The sequence below is a fragment of the Rutidosis leptorrhynchoides genome, chromosome 2, assembly GCF_046630445.1.
Source record: "Rutidosis leptorrhynchoides isolate AG116_Rl617_1_P2 chromosome 2, CSIRO_AGI_Rlap_v1, whole genome shotgun sequence".
NCBI lineage: Eukaryota > Viridiplantae > Streptophyta > Magnoliopsida > Asterales > Asteraceae > Rutidosis > Rutidosis leptorrhynchoides.
Window position 1 is genome coordinate 457400107 of NC_092334.1, and position 26137 is coordinate 457426243.

A 26137-nucleotide genomic window follows, 5' to 3' on the forward strand; every position below is an offset into this window, starting at 1 on the left:
TAATTTATTTTATTTTTTTCGAAAAGCAAGTATTATATAAAAAATGAAAGAAAAAGTACACCTAGCAAGAAGCTAGCTAAGACATCGAGAACACGAAACAAGCACACACGAAAACAAAACACAACAAAGCCCAAACCACGAGAAGAAAAACAAAACACGACTACACTCAAAAAAACTCGAAAGCCCCAACCCACCAAAACCTAACGAAAAAACATCTGAAGCACGATAAAGGTTGGAACCAAAATATTACAAAGAGACAGGAAACAGGAAACAACCCCGACCCAAATAAAGACTTCTATGAGTTTAAATCCGAGTCCAACTCCGAGTCTGAATCCAAATCCAAATCCGAATCCGAAGAGGATGAAAAATCTTCATTAGATGCATCATCTTCATCCTCTAAGTTTTTCATCAAATCCACGAGATAAGCTCTTTAGATCCATCTATCTTTATCCCGACATCTTATGCGCTTCAAATGTTTTTTTCCCCGGATGTAATTAGAAAAATGATGTTTGATCAATCGACATATTTTGCTCTTTCTATTTCAGAAATGAGCTACCGAGCTAGAAATTAATGTTTTATCTTCATTTTTTGTTTTGGAAACTGCATCCAAAGAATTACTTATGTTCTCTTCATTAAATCTCATAGTATTATCCTCAAATATCTTGGAAGGCCCAACATTATTGGAATCTATTAAACCATCTTTCCTAAGTCCCCCAACATCACTTAGCCCTTTAATTTTATTCTTATTAAAAAGATTTGCCAAACCCTTTGCACAAATAAAAGGAGCCGCCAATTCAGAAGCATTGGAACATGGTTCCTGCGATAAATTTGAAGCAATATTCGCACGCTTGTGGGTAATCAAGGAGTTCCTGAAAGGAGAGAGATAACTGTTCGCTTCCCCATGAATCTCGGACTCAACAACAACGCCGGTTGACTGGTTTCCGTCGACCAGAGAATTCAAAATACGACCAGATTCTTTCACATAATTAAGAATGTCACCCCTACTAACTGAAGATGAAGTAAAATCATACTGGGACTCACTACCAACTGATGAAGACGGATTTAAGGATTCTGAAATCTTGGCTTCAGAATCAAAGGACTCTTTTGCTACTGAATTGTTTTCATCATCCATCTTCAACTCAACACAATTGGTAAATCCATCACATTTGAACACCTTTGAAGTCTGGTTATCTTCCTCGACCATTGTCCAACAAAATCGATCTATATTGAAGCTAAAAACTAACTTATGATTCCTCAAGGAGGCAGGAAAATTAAACGCAAAATTTTTACCATCAATCTTTATCTCAATGGGATTAGTGTTACCCTTTAAAACATGGCTAATTTTACCTCCTGCTAACACTTCCGAAAACGACCTCCCATCCCAATCGAAGATCTTTTCGTCAACAACGTACCTTCTTTCACCATTTGAATTAGCAGCTTTCTTTTCCGATTTATAGTGCTCACCATTAATCGACTTCCTCTCGAAAGCTTTGTATACACGAAGCCATCCACCATTTAACTGAATTGAGTTTAGGTGTTTAACGAAGTTCTCATCATCATCGATACCTTCAACCCTTACGAAACCAAATCATTGACCACTCGATAAACGTTTCATTGGTATAAACACGTCCCTCACTAAACTGTATCGATCAAAAAGCCTCCATAAGTCTGCTCGAAACCAATTTTCTGGAAAGTTATAGAACATAAACGAAGTGACCCGATTTTTATCCGATGCTACATTCGATATCGCATTCTCCCTTGAACTGAGAGAAGTGTTCTTCCTCGCCCGATTATCCATAATTTCAAGTAAAACCAAAAAACTCGGCACCAGATGAGGACATGGTGATTATTGTTTTAATTAGTTAGTTTTAATCTTTGAGTATAAACTTGACTCACATAATATATTAATATTAATTAGTATAATCTATTTTTTAAATATGTTTTATTTATTTCATATATATGAAACATAATATATGTTTTAATTTTATGTTACTAATATTATACGTACACTATCTTTGAAATAATATTAAATCCAATGTGCAACGCACAGTCTCTTAAACCTAATATATATATATATATATATATATATATATATATATATATATATATATATATATATATATATATATATATATATATATATATATATACAAACACACACACACACACACACTCTAGTGAAATGACCCGTGAAATAACGGATTTGTTTAAATGAAACAGTTTATTGATGTGTCTTAGGTATTAAGTGAACGTAAATACTTAAAGTCATTTACAATTTATTTAAACAAACAGTTAAAAACTAAAATACAATTATTATATGAAGGTTGTATAATATGCTTCAAAGTTTGTACTTGTGTTCATGGATGTTTTGTAAAAGATTTTACAATTTGTTTTAAAGTTTGTACATATGATCATGGAGTGATTTATCATAAGTTTGTACATAATGTTTCAAATATTGTACATATGGTCATTGAGGTGTTTTACCATAAGGTTGTATATAATGCTTAAAATAATGTACATATAGTCATGATGTATTTTATCATAAGGTTATACATAATGCTTTATATATTATATAATTAATATGTTAATATTTTTATTATAAATAATTAATTATTTTAATGACATCATCATTAGTAGCTTAGAAATTTTTTATTTATTTTTGATTTTTTTTAAAAGTAAAATAATCCTTATTTATGACATCATCATTTTAGACATTTGTATGATATAGATAAATATATATGGGGCTAATCAAGGGGGAAACATTTTTCGAGGGAGGAAGGGGGAAGTAAATTTTATTTTTTTTCAGGTTTTTTTTTAAATTTTTTTAACAAACATTAAGATTATGTGAAAATATGAATATTTAGAAAAGAACACTTTGTGATAAATGTTATTATTTTGACCAGAAAATGCTCGAAGAAATAACATTTATTGATAAATGTTATTCATGATAACATTCATCATGATGTATGTTATTCTCCGAGCATTTTTTTTCATCTTTTGTGAAGTTTTTTTTTCAATATTTAGCCCGAGAGTTTTGGGTTTAGTCCCTAAATCCTAAACTCCCAATCGTTCGTGTTAAAAACACATATTTATCCCTAAATCTAAACCTTAATTTTTAAACTTTAATTTCTAAACCCTAATTTCTAAACCCTAAAAAAACGCTCAAAAATTAACATCCATCACGATGAATGTTAACATGAATAACATTTATCGATGGATGTTATTTCTTCGAGCGTTTTCTTGTCAAAATAATAACATTTATTACAAAGTGTTTTATATATTATAAATAATATGATTTTTAGATAAATAATAATAATAATAATAATAATAATAATAATAACAATAATAATAATAATAATTAATAATAATAATAATAATATAATAATAATAATATAATAATAATAATAATTAATAATAATAATAATAATAATATAATAATAATAATAATAATAATAATAATAATAATAATAATAATAATAATAATAATAATAATAAGTATAATAAATAATTGATAGAAATGGCGTCAATGTGGTTATGAAGACATATATCATGGATGTTAGTCTAGTATGATAGGTTAGTGATGATAGTAAGTGTTGATGTGACTAGGGATGAGCAAAAATCTCGAAACCGTACCGGTACCGGTACTGAAATACCGTACCGATGGTATTATGTATCGGTTCTTGATTTAAGACGATTTCGGTATCGGTATCAGTACGGTATCGGTACCATTCGGTATCCGTACCCATGAACATCACTTGATACAACTTTCACACTACCTTCTATTTCTCGAAATGCCATAAAATCATTGTCAAAAGATATATTCGTGAATATAATGCAAAAAGTATACCAATATTAGTTGTGTGACAAATTTAATTGTGTATATTGAAAAAGAAAAATTATAAAAATCGAAAAAATGTAAATTCGGGAAAAACGGGTATAATACCGAAAATACCGGTACTGATTTCGGTATTCCAGTACGTATTCGGTTCTCGATTTTCCTTATTTTCGATATCAGAATTTTCGATATTGGTACGGTACGGTATGGTTTTTGTACGGATCTCATCCCTAGATGTGACACTGATAATGTAATTGTTAAGACGCGTGTTAGATAAAAGTAGTCTAAACTGTTCAACCCGTAAGAAGCACTTCGGTCACTTGCTATGGTGTGTGAGTGACCACCGCCACCCACCGCCACCGAGTAACTGTAGTGACCCGAACTTTTCCATGTTTATATATATTATTTGAGATTGATATTTACATGATTAAATGTTTCCAACATGTTAAGCAATCAAACTTGTTAAGAGTTGATTAATTGAAATATGTTTCATATAGACAATTGACCACCCAAGTTGACCGGTGATTCACGAACGTTAAAACTTGTAAAAACTATATGATGACATATATATGGATATATATATATAGTTAACATGATACTATGATAAGTAACATATCATTAAGTATATTAACAATGAACTACATATGTAAAAACAAGACTACTAACTTAATGATTTTTAAACGAGACATATATATAACGATTATCGTTGTAAAGACATTTAATGTATATATATCATATTAAGAGATATTCATACATGATAATATCATGATAATATAATAATTTAAAATCTCATTTGATATTATAAATATTGGATTAACAACATTTAACAAGATCGTTAACCTAAAGGTTTCAAAACAACACTTACATGTAACGACTAACGATGACTGAATGACTCAGTTAAAATGTATATACATGTAGTGTTTTAATATGTATTTATACACTTTTGAAAGACTTCAATACACTTATCAAAATACTTCTACTTAACAAAAATACTTACAATTACATCCTCGTTCAGTTTCATCAACAATTCTACTCGTATGCACCCGTATTCGTACTCGTACAATACACAGCTTTTAGATGTATGTACTATTGGTATATACACTCTAATGATCAGCTCTTAGCAGCCCATGTGAGTCACCTAACACATGTGGGAACCATCATTTGGCAACTAGCATGAAATATCTCATAAAATTACAAAAATATGAGTAATCATTCATGAATTATTTACATGAAAACAAAATTACATATCCTTTATATCTAATCCATACACCAACGACCAAAAACACCTACAAACACTTTCATTCTTCAATTTTCTTCATCTAATTGATCTCTCTCAAGTTCTATCTTCAAGTTCTAAGTGTTCTTCATATATTCTACAAGTTCTAGTTACATAAAATCAAGAATACTTTCAAGTTTGCTAGCTCACTTCCAATCTTGTAAGGTGATCATCCAACCTCAAGAAATCTTTGTTTCTTACAGTAGGTTATCATTCTAATACAAGGTAATAATCATATTCAAACTTTGGTTCAATTTCTATAACTATAACAATCTTATTTCAAGTGATGATCTTACTTGAACTTGTTTTCGTGTCATGATTCTGCTTCAAGAACTTCGAGCCATCCAAGGATTCGTTGAAGCTAGATCCATTTTTCTCTTTTCCAGTAGGTTTATCCAAGGAACTTAAGGTAGTAATGATGTTCATAACATCATTCGATTCATATATATAAAGCTATCTTATTCGAAGGTTTAAACTTGTAATCACTAGAACATAGTTTAGTTAATTCTAAACTTGTTCGAAAACAAAAGTTAATCCTTCTAACTTGACTTTTAAAATCAAGTAAACACATGTTCTATATCTATATGATATGCTAACTTAATGATTTAAAACCTGAAAACACGAAAAACACCGTAAAACCGGATTTACGCCGTCGTAGTAACACCGCGGGCTGTTTTGGGTTAGTTAATTAAAAACTATGATAAACTTTGATTTAAAAGTTGTTATTCTGAGAAAATGATTTTTATTATGAACATGAAACTATATCCAAAAATTATGGTTAAACTCAAAGTGGAAGTATGTTTTCTGAAATGGTCATCTAGACGTCGTTCTTTCGACTGAAATGACTACCTTTACAAAAACGACTTGTAACTTATTTTTCCGACAATAAACCTATACATTTTCTGTTTAGATTCATAAAATAGAGTTCAATATGAAACCATAGCAATTTGATTCACTCAAAACGGATTTAAAATGAAGAAGTTATGGGTAAAACAAGATTGGATAATTTTTCTCATTTTAGCTACGTGAAAATTGGTAACAAATCTATTCTAACCATAACTTAATCAACTTGTATTGTATATTATGTAATCTTGAGATACCATAGACACGTATACAATGTTTCGACCTATCATGTCGACACATCTATATATATTTCGGAACAACCATAGACACTCTATATGTGAATGTTGGAGTTAGCTATACAGGGTTGAGGTTGATTCCAAATTATATATAGTTTGAGTTGTGATCAATACTGAGATACGTATACACTGGGTCGTGGATTGATTCAAGATAATATTTATCGATTTATTTCTGTACATCTAACTGTGGACAACTAGTTGTAGGTTACTAACGAGGACAGCTGACTTAATAAACTTAAAATATCAAAATATATTAAAAGTATTGTAAATATATTTTGAACATACTTTGATATATATGTATATATTGTTATAGGTTCGTGAATCAACCAGTGGCCAAGTCTTACTTCCCGACGAAGTAAAAATCTGTGAAAGTGAGTTATAGTCCCACTTTTAAAATCTAATATTTTTGGGATGAGAATACATGCAGGTTTTATAAATGATTTACAAAATAGACACAAGTATGTGAAACTACATTCTATGGTTGAATTATCGAAATCGAATATGCCCCTTTTTATTAAGTCTGGTAATCTAAGAATTAGGGAACAGACACCCTAATTGACGCGAATCCTAAAGATAGATCTATTGGGCCTAACAAACCCCATCCAAAGTACCGGATGTTTTAGTACTTCGAAATTTATATCATATCCGAAGGGTGTCCCGGAATGATGGGGATATTCTTATATATGCATCTTGTTAATGTCGGTTACCAGGTGTTCACCATATGAATGATTTTTATCTCTATGTATGGGATGTGTATTGAAATATGAAATCTTGTGGTCTATTGTTACGATTTGATATATATAGGTTAAACCTATAACTCACCAACATTTTTGTTGACGTTTAAAGCATGTTTATTCTCAGGTGAATATTAAGAGCTTCCGCTGTTGCATACTAAAATAAGGACAAGATTTGGAGTCCATGTTTGTATGATATTGTGTAAAAACTGCATTCAAGAAACTGATTTCGATGTAACATATTTGTATTGTAAACCATTATGTAATGGTCGTGTGTAAACAGGATATTTTAGATTATCATTATTTGATAATCTACGTAAAGCTTTTTAAACCTTTATTTATGAAATAAAGGTTATGGTTTGTTTTAAAATGAATGCAGTCTTTGAAAAACGTCTCATATAGAGGTCAAATCCTCGCAACGAAATCAATTAATATGGAACGTTTTTAATCAATAAGAACGGGACATTTCAGTAACCACCACCACCAGCAAATCGTGAAAGATCTCGCTAGTGGAGCCTGCAGCGGCTCTAACGAGTCGGCTGTGTGGCCCACGTGTTTTTTTTTCTTTTTATTTTCCAACGGCTCCAAACTTTTAATTATTTTTATTTTATTTTATTTTATTTTATACTTTTTTACTCTATAAATACAAACACATACTACACAAACATAATCACACACTCATACTACACTTTCAATTTTTATTCTATATCAAACACTCTCAACCTTCAATTCATATTTTCAAAAAAAAAAAAAAAAAAAAAATTCAAATGGCTTTGGAAGATTTATTACTTTCTGAGAGCGAAAGCGAGACGGATAGTGATAGCGCAGAGTCCGATTCCGATGAAGATTTAATTCAAGAAGGTTACAGCGCGCCTAACTTACTCGATTCGCTTGATGCAATGGACGAAGAAGATGAGGCTCGAAATTCTCGTACAAATATTAGAAGACGCCGGTTACAAAGAGATCATATTGATACTGGTAATCGTTTGTTTTACGACTATTTCTCGGATAATCCAACATTTCCTGGTGATTATTTTCGAAATCGATTTCGAATGAGTAAGTCATTGTTTATGCATATTAGTCATGCTATTCTATCGTATAATTCTCAACCGAGACCCGATTATTTTAAATTTTTTGATCAACGGTACGATGCAACCGGTCAACTCGGTTTCAATATTTTTCAAAAGTGTACATCGCCCATACGTCAATTGGCGTATGACATTGCGCCTGATGCATTCGATGAGTATTTACACATGGGCGCATCAACGTCTCGTGATTGTTTAAAAAATTATTGCAAATGTATTATTCATATGTTTTCGCGAGAATATTTAAGGAAATCAATTGAAGAAGATGTTCGTCGATTGCATGCCAAACATTTGGAGATGCACTGTTTTCCGGGTATGTTAGGTAGTCTCGATTGCATGCACTGGCCTTGGAAAAATTGTCCAGTTGCGTGGCAAGGGCATTACCACATGGGTGATCACGAAGGACCAACAATAATGCTCGAGGCGGTTGCGTCCTACGATATGTGGATTTGGCATGCTTTCTTTGGTCCATCGGGTTCGAACAATGATATTAATGTTCTTAATGAATCGGATTTGTTCGAAGATTTATTGAATGGTCTAGATCCGGAGGTCCGTTACATTATCAACGGGCACGAATTTACAAAAGGATATTACTTGGTAGATGGCATATACCCAGAATGGGCAACACTTGTCAAGTCGTTTAAATGTCTAATTGAGCCAAAAAATGTAAAGTTTAAATGTTTTCAAGAAGCCGCGAGAAAAGACGTTGAACGAGCTTTCGGTGTTCTTCAAGGTCGTTGGGCAATACTAAAACACCCAACAAGACCTTTTAGTATCAGTAAAATACGTCGAATCATGTACACTTGTGTTACACTTCACAACATGATCACCGAAGACAACGAGCGCAACATATGCGACCTCGAAGAGGATTATCTCCGCGAACGAGAAAACATGCCGCGACGTACTTGGACGGAGAGAGTTGCGCTCCAAGATCGGGTGGATCGAGAGATGCGAGATAAAAGAGCGCATCATGTCCTTCGCAACAATTTGATCGAACACATTTGGACACTCCCGGATGATTATATTATTCGAAACAATTAGCGTTATTTATTGTGTTTTTTATTTATGTATTGTCTTTTATTTATTTTTAATTATGTAATGTTTTTAATTTTTAATAATGTAATGTTTTTATTTTATTTAATAAAATGTTATTTTTTAATTATGTAATATTTTTAATTTTTAATAATGTAATGTTTTTATTTTATTTAATAAAATGTTATTTGTATTTATTTATTGTATTTAAATAATAATTTTAAATTTGTTAAAGTTTGAAATGTAGTGTATGATAGTGAGTATTTAGTGAAAGGAATGTTAAAGGGTTTGTGCTGATGTGACGCTGATGCGTCAGAGAAAATAGAAAATGATAGTGAAAGGATTGTATGATAGCAAGTGGCCTTAGACCACACCCTATGGATACGTTACCCGTCGTTATAAGGCCATGTAGCATTCATTACCCGTTTGGTGCCATAGGCACCAATTCATTATAGGTTTTAGTTATAGGATTTCACCATGGATTTAACGGAAGAAAGAGGGATAGTTATAGTAATTGTAGGTCCCAGTGGATTTTTATTGTTGGACTTGGTGCTTTATTGCTTGTACGTTGTATATTAAGAGGAGTATTGTTTTAGTCATGATATGGAGTGTTTAGTTATGAGTTAGTTATAGGATGTTGGTGTTGATGTGGCGCTGATGTGGAAGGTTAAAAGGGTGAATAGTTTAGTTACGATAGGGAGTAACCTTAGTATTTGATAAAGAGATGTGATACTCACACATCAGTTTTTGATCTGTACATACTTTTTACCATAAAGCTTACAATTATATCCTTAAATTTATCTAGGGAGTCCAACCACTATTATTGTAAGTAAGTACATATTAGTAAATTAAGTTAGAGTGGTTTTAGTTAGCGTCTCGGTTATGTCTTAGTTAAAGTGGTTTTATGTCTTCGAGCCTTAATTTAAGATAGTCCTGTTGTAATTCTTGTTTTTGTCTCTTTTTTGGAGTTCAAGTTTTTTATATAGTTTTTGTTTCTTTGCTAAAAAAAAAAATAAATTAAGTGTATATGGATTAAAAATTGATATGTGAGTATCAACTTCCTTTGATAAATGATACCATCACCGGTGTACCTCACAAGATAGACCAACCTATATATCAGAACGAAATAAAGACAAATACATCGTTTTCAACGAAATTATCAAAGATAGACATGTCTTCAAAGATCATACTCATGATTCGGCACGTATATCTTCAAACTATAGGACCATTTATATTTTATATTTTATTTTTTCACGTTTAAAATTCTGAAGTACCCAGTTGACCATTTATTTTCTTAGCTTGAAAGAGAAGAAAAGAAAGCACCTTTATGCATCCATTTAATTTGAAGAACACGATAATCATAAAAATCCCAAAACTAAGAATTTCAAGAATGCATTTTTCTGTCGATCATAAAAAATTTCAAGAAAATTTATCCACACAGTTTAGACCTTTGCAAAGATCCTTCCAGTTTTGGGCTAGGGCTGCTGATATATACGCTGGGTATAAGGTAAGTTTGTAAGCTAAAGATTCAATTTTTTTTGCCCCAATTTTCGTTTTGTTTAATTTCTTGATTTGGGTGTTTGTGTGTGTTGTTATAGGTATTTCAAATTAGGGTTAGTTTTGAGAAAGATGTGAAAAAGGCAGAAGCAATGTGGGAGAGACAACATGAGCATGCTGCTGATAAAATTTATTCCATGTGTTATGACATGGGTGGATTCTTTCTCAAGGTTAGTTTAATTACAATTTTCCTTTAATGCGTACAATTCTTTAATTTCAAATTTTGCTTTTTCTCTGTTGGGTATAATCTTTATTTGTTGATTGTGAAATTGTGACAGTTTTTTACACTTTTTTGTGTGAATATGCTGATCCTTATAAATCTAACTTCATACTTTTTCATGTTTTCTCTGGCCCCTACACCTTAACCATAGAGGGTGTGACTTTTTATGTTATTTTGTTACCCATTAAGGTATTAAGGTGTGAATCAATTTGAAGGTTTATCAGTTTGGGTTGTATATGAGATTTGGTGGTAACTTTGTAAAAAAATGCATTTTTATATGTTCTAGTTACTCCAATGTTGTTTATACTAAAAAAGTTTGTGTCTTTATGTAAAATTGGGTTATGGTTAGGTGGCTCAAGTCATTGGGAAACCTGACTTAGCCCCGGCTGCATGGGTTAGAAAGTTAGTAACTTTGTGTGATCATGCTCCTCAAACTCCATCAAATGTGGTGCGCGTTGTTCTTGAAAATGAGTTGGGTATAAGTGTTGACGAATTGTTTGACCGATTCGATTGGGATCCTATCGGCTCTGCTTCAATAGCACAGGTTCTTTACTTTATTGCCACTCGAAACATAATATTTCACTCAAACGTCGTGAACCTGGATTTGACATGTTTTTTAGCAAAAAGTTTTGCTCACATATGTTACTTATATCATATAGGTTCACCGAGCTAGGCTGAAAGGTGATAGAAAAGACGTTGTTGTGAAGGTACAACATCCGGGCGTTCAAGATTTGATGATGACTGACCTTAGTAATTTACAGGCTTTTGCGTTATGTGTACAAAAGATGGATTTAAATTTTGATTTTGTCTCTGTGTGCAAAGAAATGGAGAACCAGGTGAACACTAATCAGAATCACATTTATTTGTTCATATGAACTAGGACTTCAAAGTTGTGATTGATTGTGCGTTTTTGTAACTCTTTTGACTTAAATTTTACATTCATCTCAATAATTATTTATTCCACAACTTCTTGTTTCTCCAGAGATGTTTATTTTTGACAATAAATAGTCTGAAAAATATGTTTTTGCCTGATATTCACAAAAGTTTTTATGATCACATTAGACGCAAATCCAAACACCCTTTTCGTAATTCTTTTCAAAATTAAGCATGATCATGTATATTAGCCTTTTAAAGCATTCAAGGTTCAAAAAGAATGTTCTTTTGTTTTTACATAATAGGTTGTTGTTTTGTGTATGCGGGTAATAACCTTATGCCCATTCTTGTCATTTAAGATAGGGTACGAATTCGATTTCACCAGAGAAGCTGATGCGATGGATAGAATTAGACATTTTTTGAGTAAAAATAACAAAAAGCCCGTGGTCAAAGTGCCACGCTTGATCAAGAGTGTGGTTACTAGGTAAGTAAAAAAATTTCTTACGTGTGTTTTTTTATTTTTCAATTGAACCTTTCACATATCTAAATTTGCCGTTGAATTTCTTAAACATATGCTCCCTCCGTCCCATATTAATAGTCTTGTTTTAACTTTAGAAGTCTTTTCTTTCCAACTTTGACTTTAAATTATTATTTTTATGTTATATAATACTTGATGAACTTTATACCGGTAAAAATATATTCAAAAACCAATCCATTGATGTAACTATTATCGAATAATATTCAATACAAACAAAAATATTTAAAGTCAAAGTTGGAAAGAAAAGACCTGCAAAGTCAAAACATGAATATTGATTCTATAAAACTCTATGTATAACAAACAATCAAAGGACAGCGTTTGGTTCGTCGAATGTTTTTGATGGACTTTAAATTTATTAAAGGAATTGGAATGTCATGAAATGTGAACCAAACCCTCTTTTATGGAATGGAATCAAGATTTCAATTCCATTGAATTCTTCGAAGTACTACAACCAAACACATCCTAAGACTTTATTTGCATTATGTCCATGATGAAAACACAATTTCAAGTTATTTCACTACTAATAATTGTTCATTTTATTCGTATCTAGTAGGAGGGTCTTGGCAATGGAATATATAGATGGAATTCCAATTCTAAATCTCAAAGACGAAATCATTAAAAGAGGGATTAATCCTGACGGTAAGATTGCAGCAGCAGCAAAGCAGTAAGATCCATAGACCCCGAGAGTATGAAACTTTTGTTGCAACATTGCTTTCAAATTTTAAAATAAATGCAAATCTAACAACACTATAAATTTTAATGTAGGAAAATTCTAAAAAGTTTGGGACTTGCATATGGACAAATGATACTCAAGAGCGGGTTTTTTCATGCAGATCCGCACCCCGGAAATATTCTCATCTGTAAAGGCTCGGAGGTAAATGAGAAACCAAATGGTTAAATACTCCCTATATGTCTTTGAAATTGCAACATTTACATTTTTTTTTTGTTTTGAGAAACTGATTAAGAATTCAAATACTAAGTTTGATTTATTCTAGCTAAGGCGTGAAATTGGCATGTCCACCAATCGTTTGATTGTATAGTTTAGGCAAGACAAGGTTGTCGAACAAGAATTGAGCTCCTTTACTAAGTTGGACCAGCTTTAGAGATTAACAAATATAACTCAATTAAGTATTAAAATCATATCATTTGCTACTCAAAGAACTCGGATGAGGGGGATATTATTACCTCCTAAATTGTGTATATTTTAGGCGATATCATAACTCTTGTTGATTCTTTATATATTGTAACATCATTCCCAAATTTTGTCGCTTAGGTTGCTTTGCTTGACTATGGACAAGTCAAAGACCTTCCGAAACCCTTGAGACTTGGTTATGCGAATTTGATTCTTGCTATTGCGGATAATGATCACGTAAGGGCATCTGAGGGCCTTAGGTAAATATACATCTTTACACAACTTGTTGCATCTATACATGTGGTTATAGGTGGCTCGAGTTAGGTACTTGGCTACGGGTTAAAAAATTCCGTTTTTTTTATGGGGTGGAACATATCAGGTTGAGGCCACCGAACCTTTTTTTTTTTTTTTTTTTTTTTTTTTTTACCAATTTGACTCGTTAGTGGTAAAACATAAGAATTGAACGACTTTTGTATATAATGGTTTAGAATAACTACCATCTTTAATTCTTGAAATGATGTTTTGTGGTTACTGGGAAAGAGGAAAACAACCCAAGTATACATAATAAAAACACAAGGTGCTTTGGTTGGCTTGTGCAGTATTTGATATGATATTTTTGTTTGGAACGTTGATAATATTATCAGGGAACTTGGAATTGATACATTGAGCCTATGCGAGAATGAACGGGCAGAACTGTTCAAGTTAGCACAGGTTATGTTTGACACAAAGTTGCCACCTGGAGTCAATATGATGCAGCCTTTTGCAGATGATTCATCGTTAAAGAAGATTGCTGTACAGGTTTATGTTGTAATAGAAATTATTGTTGCCTTGAAATATACTCCATGAAATTATACTTTATTACCCCGTACTAAACTTTATTAATAAATGCTGACTAGGCCTTCCCGGAGGAGTTGTTTTCGGTTCTACGTACGGTGCACTTGTTGAGAGGGCTTAGTGTCGGTCTTGGACTCACTTACTCGTGTGCTGATCAATGGCGACCCATTGCTGAAGAAGCTTTGTATCATTCGGGCAGACTTAAAGGTATTGCATGAACTGTATGGATACTTTGGGTAAAAAGTTATATTGGTAATTTTTTGGTACAGATTGAAAGCGGCTACATAATTTTTTTTCTGTAATAAAGCGCTTTTCTAAGCTTTTCAAATTAAGAATACGCGTTGGACAACTTTTGGCCTGTTTTTTTTTTTTTTGTAACTAAAGCATAATTTAGAACCAATGTGTTGCAAGTAAACGTGTTAAAGATTGCTACCACTATGATACAACTAGTAAGCTGATTAAGGTAACATTTGTTTTTTAATATGTTTTTTCTGAAGATCTTCGGACCATTTCTGTGATAAAGATGTGGCCTAAGGGTCATGCTGAATAGTGAAGACTTTGTTTATATGTCTCTGCAAAATAACATAATCTTGTCTGCAACACTTAGAAGCATATTTCTAAATCTGGGAGTTTGCACACAGAATAAGACATTATTTTATATGTGTCTTCAGAAAAACATATAGTCTGCTGTATAAACATCTGCGGGCGTGTAGACATAAGGCATAATAAGATGTGCAAACTGAAAAACAAATGACACCCAAGTTAAATTTATTCTGTTTCAGATGATGATTTGAAGTCTAGAAGCCTACGTAGACGGAAGTTTTTCAAAAGATCACCAAGATGGAGGAAGTAACTGGAAGGCAGAAACCACCGGTGTGTTGTGTCTCTGGCAACCTTATATATACAAATCCACTTAGATTTGATAATTCTTCCATTTTTTCAACATCATCCAGTAATCTTCCTTCTCCAATTTCTGAAGGTAAGAACCGCAACATTAGGTGCAAGGTTTTTTTAGCAATAATGTTACGTCACTTATACATTGTGCATTAGAAATGGTCTTTTAACTCTTTTTTGTATCATTATTTAAATTTAAATTTAATAAATTAATTAATTTTGTAACGTGGATGTACTTTATTAGATTGAGTGATTTGTAATGTGGATGTACTTTATTAAATTAAGTAATTTGTAATTGGTTATAGTGGTCTAGTCTTTTTAGTCTGAGTGACACGGGCCAGCTATATAGGATACGGGCCATGTCGGCTATTTAGGACACGACCATGTTGGCTATATGGAACACGGGCTTTCAGCTATGTAGGAACGAGCCATGTCCGCTATATATGCCACAGGCTTGACTGCTATAACTGCTATATAGGACTCAAGATATGTCCGCTATCTAGAAAACGGCCATGTCCGCTATATATGACACGGGCTTGTCGGCTATATCGGACACGACATGTCCGCTATTCAGAACACGGGCTATGTCCCATATATAGGACATGGATCTTGTCTGCTATTTAGGACACATGTCCGGTATAAGAAGGTGAATTAATCGATGCTCCTGCTTGTGCTTCCATAGATCGTTCTGAAGTAGCACTAATGGTCATCTATGATTTATTTTTATTTTTTTAACAAACGACTTGAAAATTTATAGGTTTCCTAAATACAAGTCCTCAAAAAATAGAAATATAAGTTCGTTTGATGAATTGATGATAGTGCAATAGCAATGAAGGATGATTGCTCTTCTGAAATATGTACTATGTGCAGATGCTTAAAATGTGTACCATGATCCACCATAACCCAGGATTCATTGATAGATTGCTAGAAATTAGGTTAATTGGTAAAGATGAAGAAGATCTTGCCAAGAACATATGAAGGTTGCAACATTTACATTTTACAGTATATAAATATACAGATACATATAAACTAAATATTAAATATTTAATATATGTACCATAAATAATACGAGTAGCATAATAATAATGTTTATTTTACAAACAAACTTAAACCAAAAACCGTTACTTTTTGTGAGTAAAACCAAAGTCAAATTAGCCAACCCACTTCAATAAAATCAATTTGGTTCTGTCAATTTCGTGAGTGAAACCGTTTAATGCACACCCCTACCTTCGAATTGCCATCACTCTATCCATTTTTTATTTTGTCTCTGATAGAACTTGCTTTCAGCTGACAATAAAATGCTGATTTGCCTTTCTGAAAAAAATTATACTACAAATTCACATTGAATGATTGAACTATAATACTGAAAACTTCAGTTAATCAATATTTTCAATTGTTTTTTTGGTTCGATCGGTTAAGTTGGTTAGATTAGTTGATGTAAAGCGATTTTGCAATTAAAAAAATGTTCTCAGTTGATTTGTGTCAAGCAAATTACTACCTCCGTCCCACCAGAAGTGTCCACTTTGACTTTTGACAGTCTTTATTTGTCAACTTTGACTATTAATATTTATGTCTGTGTTATATAATATTTGATGAAAATTATATGAAATGATTGAGTTTTAAGTGTGTTTTCATTGGTATAACTTTCATCAAATATTATATAACACTAACAAAAATATCTAAAGTCAAAGTTGAATTAGGAAGACTGGAAAAAGTCAAAGTGGACATTTCAGGTGGGACGGAGGGAGTATAAGAGTGGATATATCAATGTAGTTTTTTAACTCTCAATATTTGGAGTGCATGATAGATAAACAAAATAAGCAATCATCGACAACACTAACTTATTTTGATAAGTTCACATAATAACAAGACACTTAAACTCACAACATGCCTTCGGATTGGTCTAGGTTTCCTTCCGGACAGTAGTTGGGAGCGGGTTATGCAACTACGGGAGGTGAACGCGTGGGTGGTTTAGTCCCCTGGGTGATCCCAAACTGATGTGTAAAAAAAAAAAAATCAGTGACCCTATACGGATCCAATTGCTTTCACCTGTTTTTATATATGGCAAGCCATGTTTAATGGAACTGGTGGATCATTGAATGCCCCGTTGACTATCTTAGCATACATCCATTTGTTAGCTGCCTCAGTGAAGTGAATCCCGTCCCAAAGGATTCGCGTCGAAGGATCTTTACAAGACTTTGCAATCAAAATTTCTTTACCTTTCACCATTTTTGTTGTCCCACACCTTCTTGCATTGTTAAAATTGTATCTTCCACCGTGCCCACAACACACCAAGAACGGGTCACCATATCCTATCACAATATCATCACAAATTGACAATCGGCTAATCTTTAAGGACGACGACTTAAATTTGTTGACCCACTCCGCCCATTAGTGATAAAAGACGTACAACTGTAACCAGTTTATAATTAAGTAAATGGTTCAAATTAAACACAATCTTACCGAGCTTTTTTGACTGGGCAATGAGTGAATACTTGACTGAATAGATATCAACATAGGTGATTGCAGCCAACTGAAGTTCATTTCGGAGTTGTATTATGGTTTCCTTGAGCTTTTGGTTAAAATACTGTGAAACGCCGTTAAATGTTGAGGCACAACCATGCTTATCTACCTGTGCCGCTGTGATCAAGTGCGTATCCAATATATAAGGCAAACAACCAACTGGTCCTGTGTTGTGTATCCAAAATGTTCGCCCACCAAGAGCATACACATTCTGTTTACAGATTGTAATACAAGAACGTTACAACACAACTAATTTTGGCTGTATTCAACCACTTACAACCTCGTATGATTTCTTATATTTACAATGAAAATAGTCGATAAAAGTGACACCGAATTAATGGAAATCGCGATTTGTGAAAATGACAACAAAGTGGCACACTATCTCACCTTGATGGTAGTCTTAAACTGTGATATAACTTCTGGGACATAGGCTTTAACTTGTTCAGTAGACAGATTGAGTTTGTATCCGGCAGTTAGATCATTTTGGCCTATATCAAACGTGTATAAAGCACTAGAAATTTTTTCTTTTGGCGGAAACAGGTTCTTAAACACATCTCCTGCAAAATTTGCCATTTTAAGTATAATATAATATATTTCATAATTTCATAAATTCATAATATAGAAGTAATATATATGTGAGTACCTCTTTCACGGATTATTTGTGACCTTTTCAAGAAATTTGAGAATTCGACATACTGAACGTCTAAGGAAATGGGGCTATATCCACTTTGGAAAATGGTAGTGTTTTGACGTCGGATTGTGGATCCGGCAGTCGCAAAATTGGCTCCGTGGCTGAAATTTGTGCCCATTGAATCAAGAAATGGATTAAGGTGAGGTAATCCTAAACCTTCAGCTGAATATAAAATACTCAACTTAGTACAAAATATATTTACAATATTAAGTTGGGTGGTGATATTTCCAACCATGTTTTTGATAAATCCAAACATATTTGTTATCACTTTCCAGTAATACCCTTAAATGATTTGAAATGGAAAATTTATATAAAATATCATTAAGGGTAAATTAGTCAATTTAAGTGGATCTATCAAATAAGTGTTTGGAAATATCAAGTCTCTAGTTTTTATTTATTTTTTTATTTTCTTATTTGTAAATTCTATTGATTAAATTGCCTTTCTATTTTAGAACGGTTAAATTAGGACGGAGGAGTACTAAGGTATCAAATGACCACTGTCAGTAGTATTTTTTTATAATATTATAATTGTAAAAAAATATTAGTATAACTTTTTGTATGTGTATATCTAATATCTATATCTATATCTATTACTCCCTCTATCCACTATTTCATTTTGGCATGTTTCAAATTAATTGTCCACTTCCATAAATGGAAAGGAAAGAAGATATTTCATTGTGGATCTAAGAAGATATTGAAATGAAATTATTGGAATTTTCTTAAACTATGTATTTTTTGTCTGGTGACAATAAATATGGGAGGGAGTGAGTATCTATTATTATAATAATCATAAAGTACTAACTTTTGGTCGTGATTATTTGTTTTTGTCTGTAACGGAGAAATCTCAATCAAGTCAATCGACGATTTAAATTTAAAAATAACCTAATAATAATGAACACATTCAATTCGAATTAAGTAGCCTTTGATTTGCAAAATGTCTTAAAAAACAGAGCTTACAATGCTAGACAACGAACAGATGTAACGAAATGAATGCTTACCAATGAAATCCATTAAAAGACGTCCATCACACTGGCGACCAGCAGGAGAATGGAAGTACGTTTGGCCGTAGGGTGGAGGAAGCTGTCCGAAAACTGCAGATAAACCGCCGGTATCTGAATTCGAATCACCGAAGTTGAATACTGCAGGGAATTTGCATTCAGGTAAACTGAATATAAATATTGGTTGCAGTAATAATAGAAGAAAAGTTAGTTGCTTGCAAATTAGAAACGTTGATTTTAGTCTGTGAGATTCCATTAGAGAGAAAGAAGATATATTTTTCAATAAATAAAATAGGTGGTGGACCATATGTATGTGAAAAAAAAGCCAGTACTACATTCGTATTTTGGGGGTTAACTAAGAACGTTATTAGACTCTCATCCATCATTAAATTTCCTCCTAAGAATAAACACTGATATTAGGCAACATTTTTTTTAGTACGGCAATTTCGGCATCGAATTCTCTCATTTGCTACTCACGCACCCGTTAGGAAGAAACTCCTCGCATCCATCGCGAAAACGGTAACCAGAATGCTTTAGGTTAACTGCTTGGCCCGCACAGAGTGAAGGATATCAGAGGCACAACTTTGGAGAAAACTCCCCTACGATTTAAACCTGCACATATTTTTTCAACGATACGGACCTACAATCAACTGGGCCTTTTTACTACTCAACCAATAATACTTCCTAAAAACTTCCTTTCAAGACGAAATGAAAACTGAATCACTGTTGTCGACGACAAACTTTCTCGATATAATCCATGCGACCATGCCCAATAGTCTTATAGTCTTTAGTGCCATATAAATTTATAGAAAGATACCGAGAGAATAGGATTGTAAAATGTGAATGAATACAAAGATGGATCTCATTTTTAATTGTGCTTTTGTAAATTTTCAATGACATAAGTTAATTTGGGATGGTTGATGGTACAAAAGTAAACTAGAAAGCAATAAGTGGGGTTTATCTATACCTGGTAAACGGGTAGGGGTGGATCGAGAATCAAACGGGTTTTGGGATGAAACGGGTCATTGGTCGAACGGGTCAGAATTTTAAGACGTGTCAGATGGGTTGGGTCTAAATGTGTTAGATCGGGTTGGATTGGGTCGAGACCCGTTTCTCGAAGTTAAATGATACGCGTTTCAATTGTCAGCTTTACGTTTTTATTTTAGTTTCGCGTTTCAATTTTTCAGACTTGTGTTTAAGTTTTCCTGTTCTTGTTTTTAGTTTTCAGATTTGGATTTAAGATTCAATTTCTTATTTCAGTCAGTTTTTCACATTCGCGTTTCAGTTTTGTGTTTCAAGTTTCACATATTGCGTGTCACTATTCAGTTTTGCGTTTCAATTTCGAGATTGACATTTCTATTTTTATATTCATGTTTCAGTTTTCCGTTTCACAAAACTTAAAATTGAAAAGAGAGAAAACTCACTCGTGAAACTGAAAACTGGAACGAGAAATTGAAAACAAAAACATGAAGCTCGAATGTAGAACGCGAAACTTAAAACTGAGAATTGAAACACGAAACTGAAAACAAATCTAAAATGTGAAAGTGAAACTTGAAACATGGAACCTAAAACAGAAATATGAAACTAAAAATTAAATCCGAAACTGAAAACTGAATGAAATGTGAAACTAAAACAGAAATATGAAACTAAAAATTAAATCCGAAACTGAAAACTGAATGAAATGTGAAACTACTGAAAGTTGGACCCATATACACGATCCGTTGGACCCGTCTCTATTTTTTGGAGTTGATAAATTTTGACCCAATTGACCCATTTCTTTATATGTGTCTAAGACCCATTGAGTTTTAGACAAGTTTGATTTGCCAGGTATAGATTTACCTAATAGGTTGTTGATGGTGCAAAAGTATACTAGAATGCAATAGGTCATTCCATTTTGCTATTTTGTTATGTTGTGTCTGGTTTATAAATAAGATGTAAAATACTATACTATGGAAATCAAAAACCAATATTTTACGAGTAATATGACTTCGATTACATTTCTAGTGCAGTGGGTGTAAAATATAATGTATAATATTTGGTTAATAGACTAGACTTAAACCACCTGATTTTACAATAGGTAGAAAATTTGTCAAATAGTCTCAACCCATACTTTTCAGTAGAACTATAACTTTGTACATTATTATAGATCTCAAAGTTGCAACTTGGAAGAATATTTATAATTATTTATAATTACTAATGATACAATTTAAATATATTCACAGTTGCTTTCTATTCTGTTCTATCAGTACTAAAAGAATGAGAGTAAGTACATCATATCTATTTACACCCTATTTTTGCACACCAAATCAAACATTGTCTCCTTTATTTCATCTGTTCATATTCATACTTCAAAGTTCTTTTTTATTTCCTTTTACTTTTCATATTAATGAGAATGAAATCTTTATTTCTTTAACTCCCACATAATTAGCGTCTTCACTCACTAATTGATCAGAGCTGAGCTATTTCTGTAGCTCTTATTCAACCTTAAACACACATAAGATCAACACCTTTTCACTTGATCAACATTTCCAGCAAGACGCAGCGACAATAGGCTTCGATTTCCATCCAAGAACCAACGAACCCTTTTCTTCTACAATCGTATACCCTTCACAAATCTCGAGCTTTGCGAGCCATTGCCTAGCTCGAGCGGCTAACTTAACCGGTGCAGCCTGAAACCCAGCCCGACTCATTCTTCTTCGCCATTGGTCCACCCTTTCGTGCCTTTCCACCCTATTAGGCCCTTCACAGCTCACAATATTTTTAATCTCTTCTGCATAGTAAAACTGCTCGATTTTTGCTCTTCTTGTGTCGTATTTAGGTAGCATTGCATCCAGGGCGTCGAAAATAGCTGAATAATAATACAATGCTTCCATAAACCGCCCTAGGAAAAATGGCCCGTTATGGCTAGAATCCTGCTCAACGAGCACCAAAACTTTCGGGCACAGTTCGTGTATTATTTGTAGAACTGAGTTTAAAGCACCACGGCTCTCTTTCACGACACAGTGAAGCTGTAGCATGCTGTTTACTACCAATACTTCGTTTTCATACGTTTTTATGTCTTCGGTCTTAAGTGTTTCCAAACTACATTCCACGACCGAAAACTCCAAATGTACGCCTAGAGCTCGGGCGTACACCTCGAGCTCGTCTCCGATGGTACGGAACCGGTTGGCGCATTGTCCAACAGCAGTGATCCTGATGCGACGTACAGCCTGGCTAACATTGTTAGCCAGGTTGTCGATCAAATCACGCCATTGATGTCCATGTGGCAACCCAAGGGTCAACCCAAGGTCAACAACATGAACAAAACTCTCTCCCTCAAAGGCTTCCAATATTGTTAAGTTGGCAACAAAGTGACCAAACTTAATCTGAGGACAAATTTCGTAAACTAGGCGTAACGCCTCTTCTTTTTTCTCCGATGCAATGACATTATTCACGTTCGCCGTTGGGGTCACTAGTCCAACCGCTCCAAGCGGTTGCACCAATGCTAAACGGTCCGTCAACCCCTGCATAAAACATGACGCCACCCTTTGAAAAGACGAACCAAAAACAAGTGCATTGGCTCGTAAGTCGGCTAGTAAATTCGTAGCGTGTGCTTTATCACGACACGCAACAGCTTCAGCGCACGAGATTAGTAACTGAACCAGATGCATCCCGTCAACGTTTCCCTCGTTTTCTATCATCCCATTTTCCAACATCGCGTTATCGATCGCTTCTGCTGCTAAATACCTTTGAGTGTAAGTCCAAATGTGGTCCCTAAACTGCAGCTTAGGTAAACTATTGGTGCTGAAATTTCGACGAATAGGGAAACTTCCACCATCTAACAAACCGATACCGACATTAGTTTCGGGCATACTCACAGTTCTTTTAATCTTTTTGTAGCCACAGGGTTTCTTAGGCAAATTAAGTAACTGCCAAGGGGCAGTAAGATTGTCCAAAACCGACGAATGATAACTTCGTGGACATAACGGAGATAACGAAAAATCTTGATCACGTAACTCTGTTTCGTTAACATTGGTATGTACCTTAATGTCATCATCTTCATCATTGGCGTACAATGATTTTCTCTTCGTATCAACGGATCTGAAACGTGGATCAACTCCATCGACGCCTGTTTTAAGATGATTCAATTTTACATCACTAGAAATTGGGTGTGTGAAAAATTGAGGACCCATCTGAGCCTGCTATCAAGATATTTTTTTTAGATATTTATGTTAAAGATCCAAAAGGGCTCTGAAAGAACCATAAGCCAGGTGTTTGGAGCTTATATAGACTAACTTCTTCGTTTTTATTTCGTTACAACCAATGCTAGATCGTCATCTTCGTAGATTGACAAATAATTTATCAAATAAAATATGAAAAATTTCAACTTTTAGTCATTTTTAAATGAATACGCGACTTAATCTCCTTGTTTATAACAATCCTATGATGCATGGGGTCCTAGAATAATTGAGTAATAAATGAGGCTAGATATTCCAAATTTGTTGGTAAGTAACTAACAGTATACGTTTTTAGTTATCCATACAACTACTTATGAAGTGTTGTTGTACAAAGTGTTAGATTTGAGTACTTTTTAGCTTCTTTGACATCTATGTTACGAACAAGTGTGTGGATTACCGCGTGTTGCTGATTTGCAGCAATACATGCTTTCACTATATATAAAATATATTATACATTATTTTAGTAGTTTACAATTACAATACACATATCGATGATGAGTGAAAACTTACATGCTTCCCTTTAGACTATTTACCCTTAATGAGCCTAGCGGAAAATAATACCCTAGTTAAACCGTTAGTGTGTGTGTGTGTATCGTTTCAGCTTAAACAATTATTGTTTTGAACTTTCTTTTTGTTTGTTCTTACTTTTCATATTCTTCTATTTTCATAATATAAATATATATGATATATATATATATATATATATATATATATATATATATATATATATATATAGTGGTAGGATCAAGAGGGAAGTAACCAATCGGGGGGAAGCAAAAACTTTTTTTTTTTCGTTTTTTGAAAAAACTTTGTTCACGAACATTATAGATTGGATGAAAATATGAACATTTAGTAGAGACACTTTGTGATAAATGTTTTTAGTTTGGCGGAAAAACGCTCGAAGAAGTAATATATAACAATTATCGCTTTTTCGAGCGTATGTTGAGGTTTTAGCTATTGGGGTTTAGATATTAGGGTTTATAGGGTTTAGATATTAGGGTTTAGAAATTTAGGGTTTAGGGTTTAGATTTAGGATTTAGATTGAGTTTTTAACACGAACAGTTTAGAGTGTAGGGTTTAGGGTTTGGTGTTTTGGGTTTATGGAATAAACCCAAAACACCAAACCCTAAACCCTAAACCCTAAACCGGGCTAAATTTTACTTCACAAAACATGGAAAAAAAAATGTTCATATTTTTCACGAACAATATTATCTTGAATGTTATTTTTGTCGATCGTTTTCCCGCCTAAATAATAACATTCATCACGAAGTGTCTCTTCTAAATGTTCATATTTTCGTGTGATCTTGATCACGGAAAAAAAAAACGAAAAAAAAAAAAATTGCTTCCCCCCGCTTCCCCCCGATTGGTTATTTCCCCATTGATCCTGCCCATATATATATATATATATATATATATATATATATATATATATATATATATATATATATATATTTATATTATGAAAATAGAAGAATATGAAAAGTAAGAACAAACAAAAAGAAAGTTCAAAACAATAATTGTTTAAGCTGAAGCGAGATCAAGTTGGGTGACTATTAGTATATAGGAGTAATACCAATTGGACGTATATTTTGATACCGACTAGTTTTTACTTGTTTTGTGGTCAAAGTAAATGACTACATAGCTAATCTTCCTACAACCTGCGAATGGGTTGGAAGGGTCAGGTAATGGGGCAAAATGGGTCTCTGTTGCATAACTAATCTTCCTGCAACCTGCAAATGGGTTGGAAGGGTCAGGTAATGGGGCAAAATGGTTGTCTGTATTACTTTTAATGTGGGTCATAATGGTCCTGGACAAACCTACCTGCAAACGATTACTTTTCATTGTTCAATATAAAGATTTATGATTAGGAAACTATATTACTATTACAATAATGTGTTAATTTTCGAAGTAAAATAATTTAGGTGGTCTTATACTTTTCTGTTGCATTTCGGATGACTTAGAACTCGTCTACAGTTTCAGCATGTTTCTGTTCTAACAGGCTTGTAAATTTACCCATTTGACCCATAAGAGAAAGAGAATAAACCAAAGCGACCCATTTAAATACATGAAGATATGTCTGATTTGGCTTGGAATTTGTCAAAAACAAAAGAATGTGTTCTAAACATTTGAGTATATTACAACTTCAATATCCCTTTGTTTGAAAAACTTTGAGCTGGTTTGTACTATGTAATGGTATATAGCTCTGGTGTATGCTCTATCTTTGTTTGAATAATGTTTAAGATGGTTTTTTTAATTGGTGATATTTAAATGTTTATAATGAATTTTTATATATTGTCACACATCAATTTTCTCTATGATCTATTATAATATTACAAGTCCAATCATAAGTGTGAGTTTATTATTATACATAGAATAGAAAATTTCGATAGGAACTATGATAGAGAAATATTCTAAGGACTATATTTTTCAAACAATATTATTAAGATGATTAAATGATGGATCATATCTGCTCAAGTCCGATTGTGAATTTAGGACCGTTATATTTTAGTTGGGGTTTAGTTACAGTTTCATTGTACTCTATCCGCAAATATAAATCTA

At 33.1% G+C, this 26137-nt stretch overlaps 4 protein-coding genes across 6 annotated transcripts; 2 read left to right on the forward strand and 2 right to left on the reverse strand.

Annotated features, from left to right (window-relative positions):
- The first annotated feature begins 7751 nt into the window (after window positions 1–7751).
- On the forward strand, window positions 7752–9110 carry LOC139889309 (uncharacterized). The gene has a single exon (XM_071872269.1). It carries the CDS (start codon window positions 7752–7754, stop codon window positions 9108–9110), a length of 1359 nt encoding a protein of 452 aa, XP_071728370.1.
- Window positions 9111–10416: 1306 nt separating this feature from the next.
- On the forward strand, window positions 10417–25625 carry LOC139892522 (uncharacterized). 3 transcript variants are annotated; one of them, XR_011774107.1, is made up of 12 exons: window positions 10417–10608; window positions 10700–10828; window positions 11228–11422; window positions 11538–11714; window positions 12111–12235; window positions 12840–12953; window positions 13055–13163; window positions 13563–13681; window positions 14066–14219; window positions 14318–14462; window positions 15038–15234; window positions 25501–25625. XR_011774107.1 is itself a non-coding variant. In XM_071875632.1 (11 exons), the coding sequence occupies exons 1-11, from the start codon at window positions 10429–10431 to the stop codon at window positions 15106–15108; spliced, it is 1518 nt and encodes a 505-aa protein (XP_071731733.1). In that variant the 5' UTR covers window positions 10417–10428; the 3' UTR covers window positions 15109–15408. The 3 variants fall into 3 exon arrangements, 2 of the variants coding, with proteins under 2 accessions (XP_071731733.1, XP_071731734.1); XM_071875632.1 differs by lacking the exon at window positions 25501–25625 and having other exon boundaries at window positions 15038–15408; XM_071875633.1 differs by lacking the exon at window positions 25501–25625 and having other exon boundaries at window positions 12843–12953; window positions 15038–15408.
- On the reverse strand, window positions 16311–19617 carry LOC139889310 (GDSL esterase/lipase At3g26430-like). The gene is made up of 6 exons (XM_071872270.1): window positions 19362–19617; window positions 18316–18525; window positions 18060–18229; window positions 17613–17883; window positions 17199–17461; window positions 16311–16478 (listed from the first exon to the last, which is right to left on the reverse strand). Exons 1-5 carry the CDS (start codon window positions 19615–19617, stop codon window positions 17205–17207), a joined length of 1164 nt encoding a protein of 387 aa, XP_071728371.1. The 3' UTR covers window positions 16311–16478; window positions 17199–17204.
- Window positions 21881–23533, reverse strand: LOC139892523 (GRAS family protein RAD1-like). The gene has a single exon (XM_071875634.1). The coding sequence runs from the start codon at window positions 23531–23533 to the stop codon at window positions 21881–21883; it is 1653 nt and encodes a 550-aa protein (XP_071731735.1).
- Window positions 25626–26137: the final 512 nt, after the last annotated feature.

What these genes read in the sequence shown, in the direction of transcription:
- LOC139889309 (XM_071872269.1), top strand. Translation starts at nt 7,752, where the DNA reads ATGGCTTTGGAAGATTTATTACTTTCTGAGAGCGAAAGCGAGACGGAT.
- LOC139892522 (XM_071875632.1), top strand. Translation starts at nt 10,429, where the DNA reads ATGCATCCATTTAATTTGAAGAACACGATAATCATAAAAATCCCAAAA. An exon ending in GCTCTGCTTCAATAGCACAG is followed by an intron (nt 11,423 to 11,537) that starts GTTCTTTACTTT and finishes TATATCATATAG; the next exon opens with GTTCACCGAGCTAGGCTGAA. An exon ending in ATCAAGAGTGTGGTTACTAG is followed by an intron (nt 12,236 to 12,839) that starts GTAAGTAAAAAA and finishes ATTCGTATCTAG; the next exon opens with TAGGAGGGTCTTGGCAATGG.
- LOC139889310 (XM_071872270.1), bottom strand. Translation starts at nt 19,617, where the DNA reads ATGGAATCTCACAGACTAAAATCAACGTTTCTAATTTGCAAGCAACTA. An exon ending in AGTTTAAGACTACCATCAAG is followed by an intron (nt 17,884 to 18,059) that starts GTGAGATAGTGT and finishes ATCTGTAAACAG; the next exon opens with AATGTGTATGCTCTTGGTGG. An exon ending in TGCCCAGTCAAAAAAGCTCG is followed by an intron (nt 17,462 to 17,612) that starts GTAAGATTGTGT and finishes ATATTGTGATAG; the next exon opens with GATATGGTGACCCGTTCTTG.
- LOC139892523 (XM_071875634.1), bottom strand. Translation starts at nt 23,533, where the DNA reads ATGGGTCCTCAATTTTTCACACACCCAATTTCTAGTGATGTAAAATTG.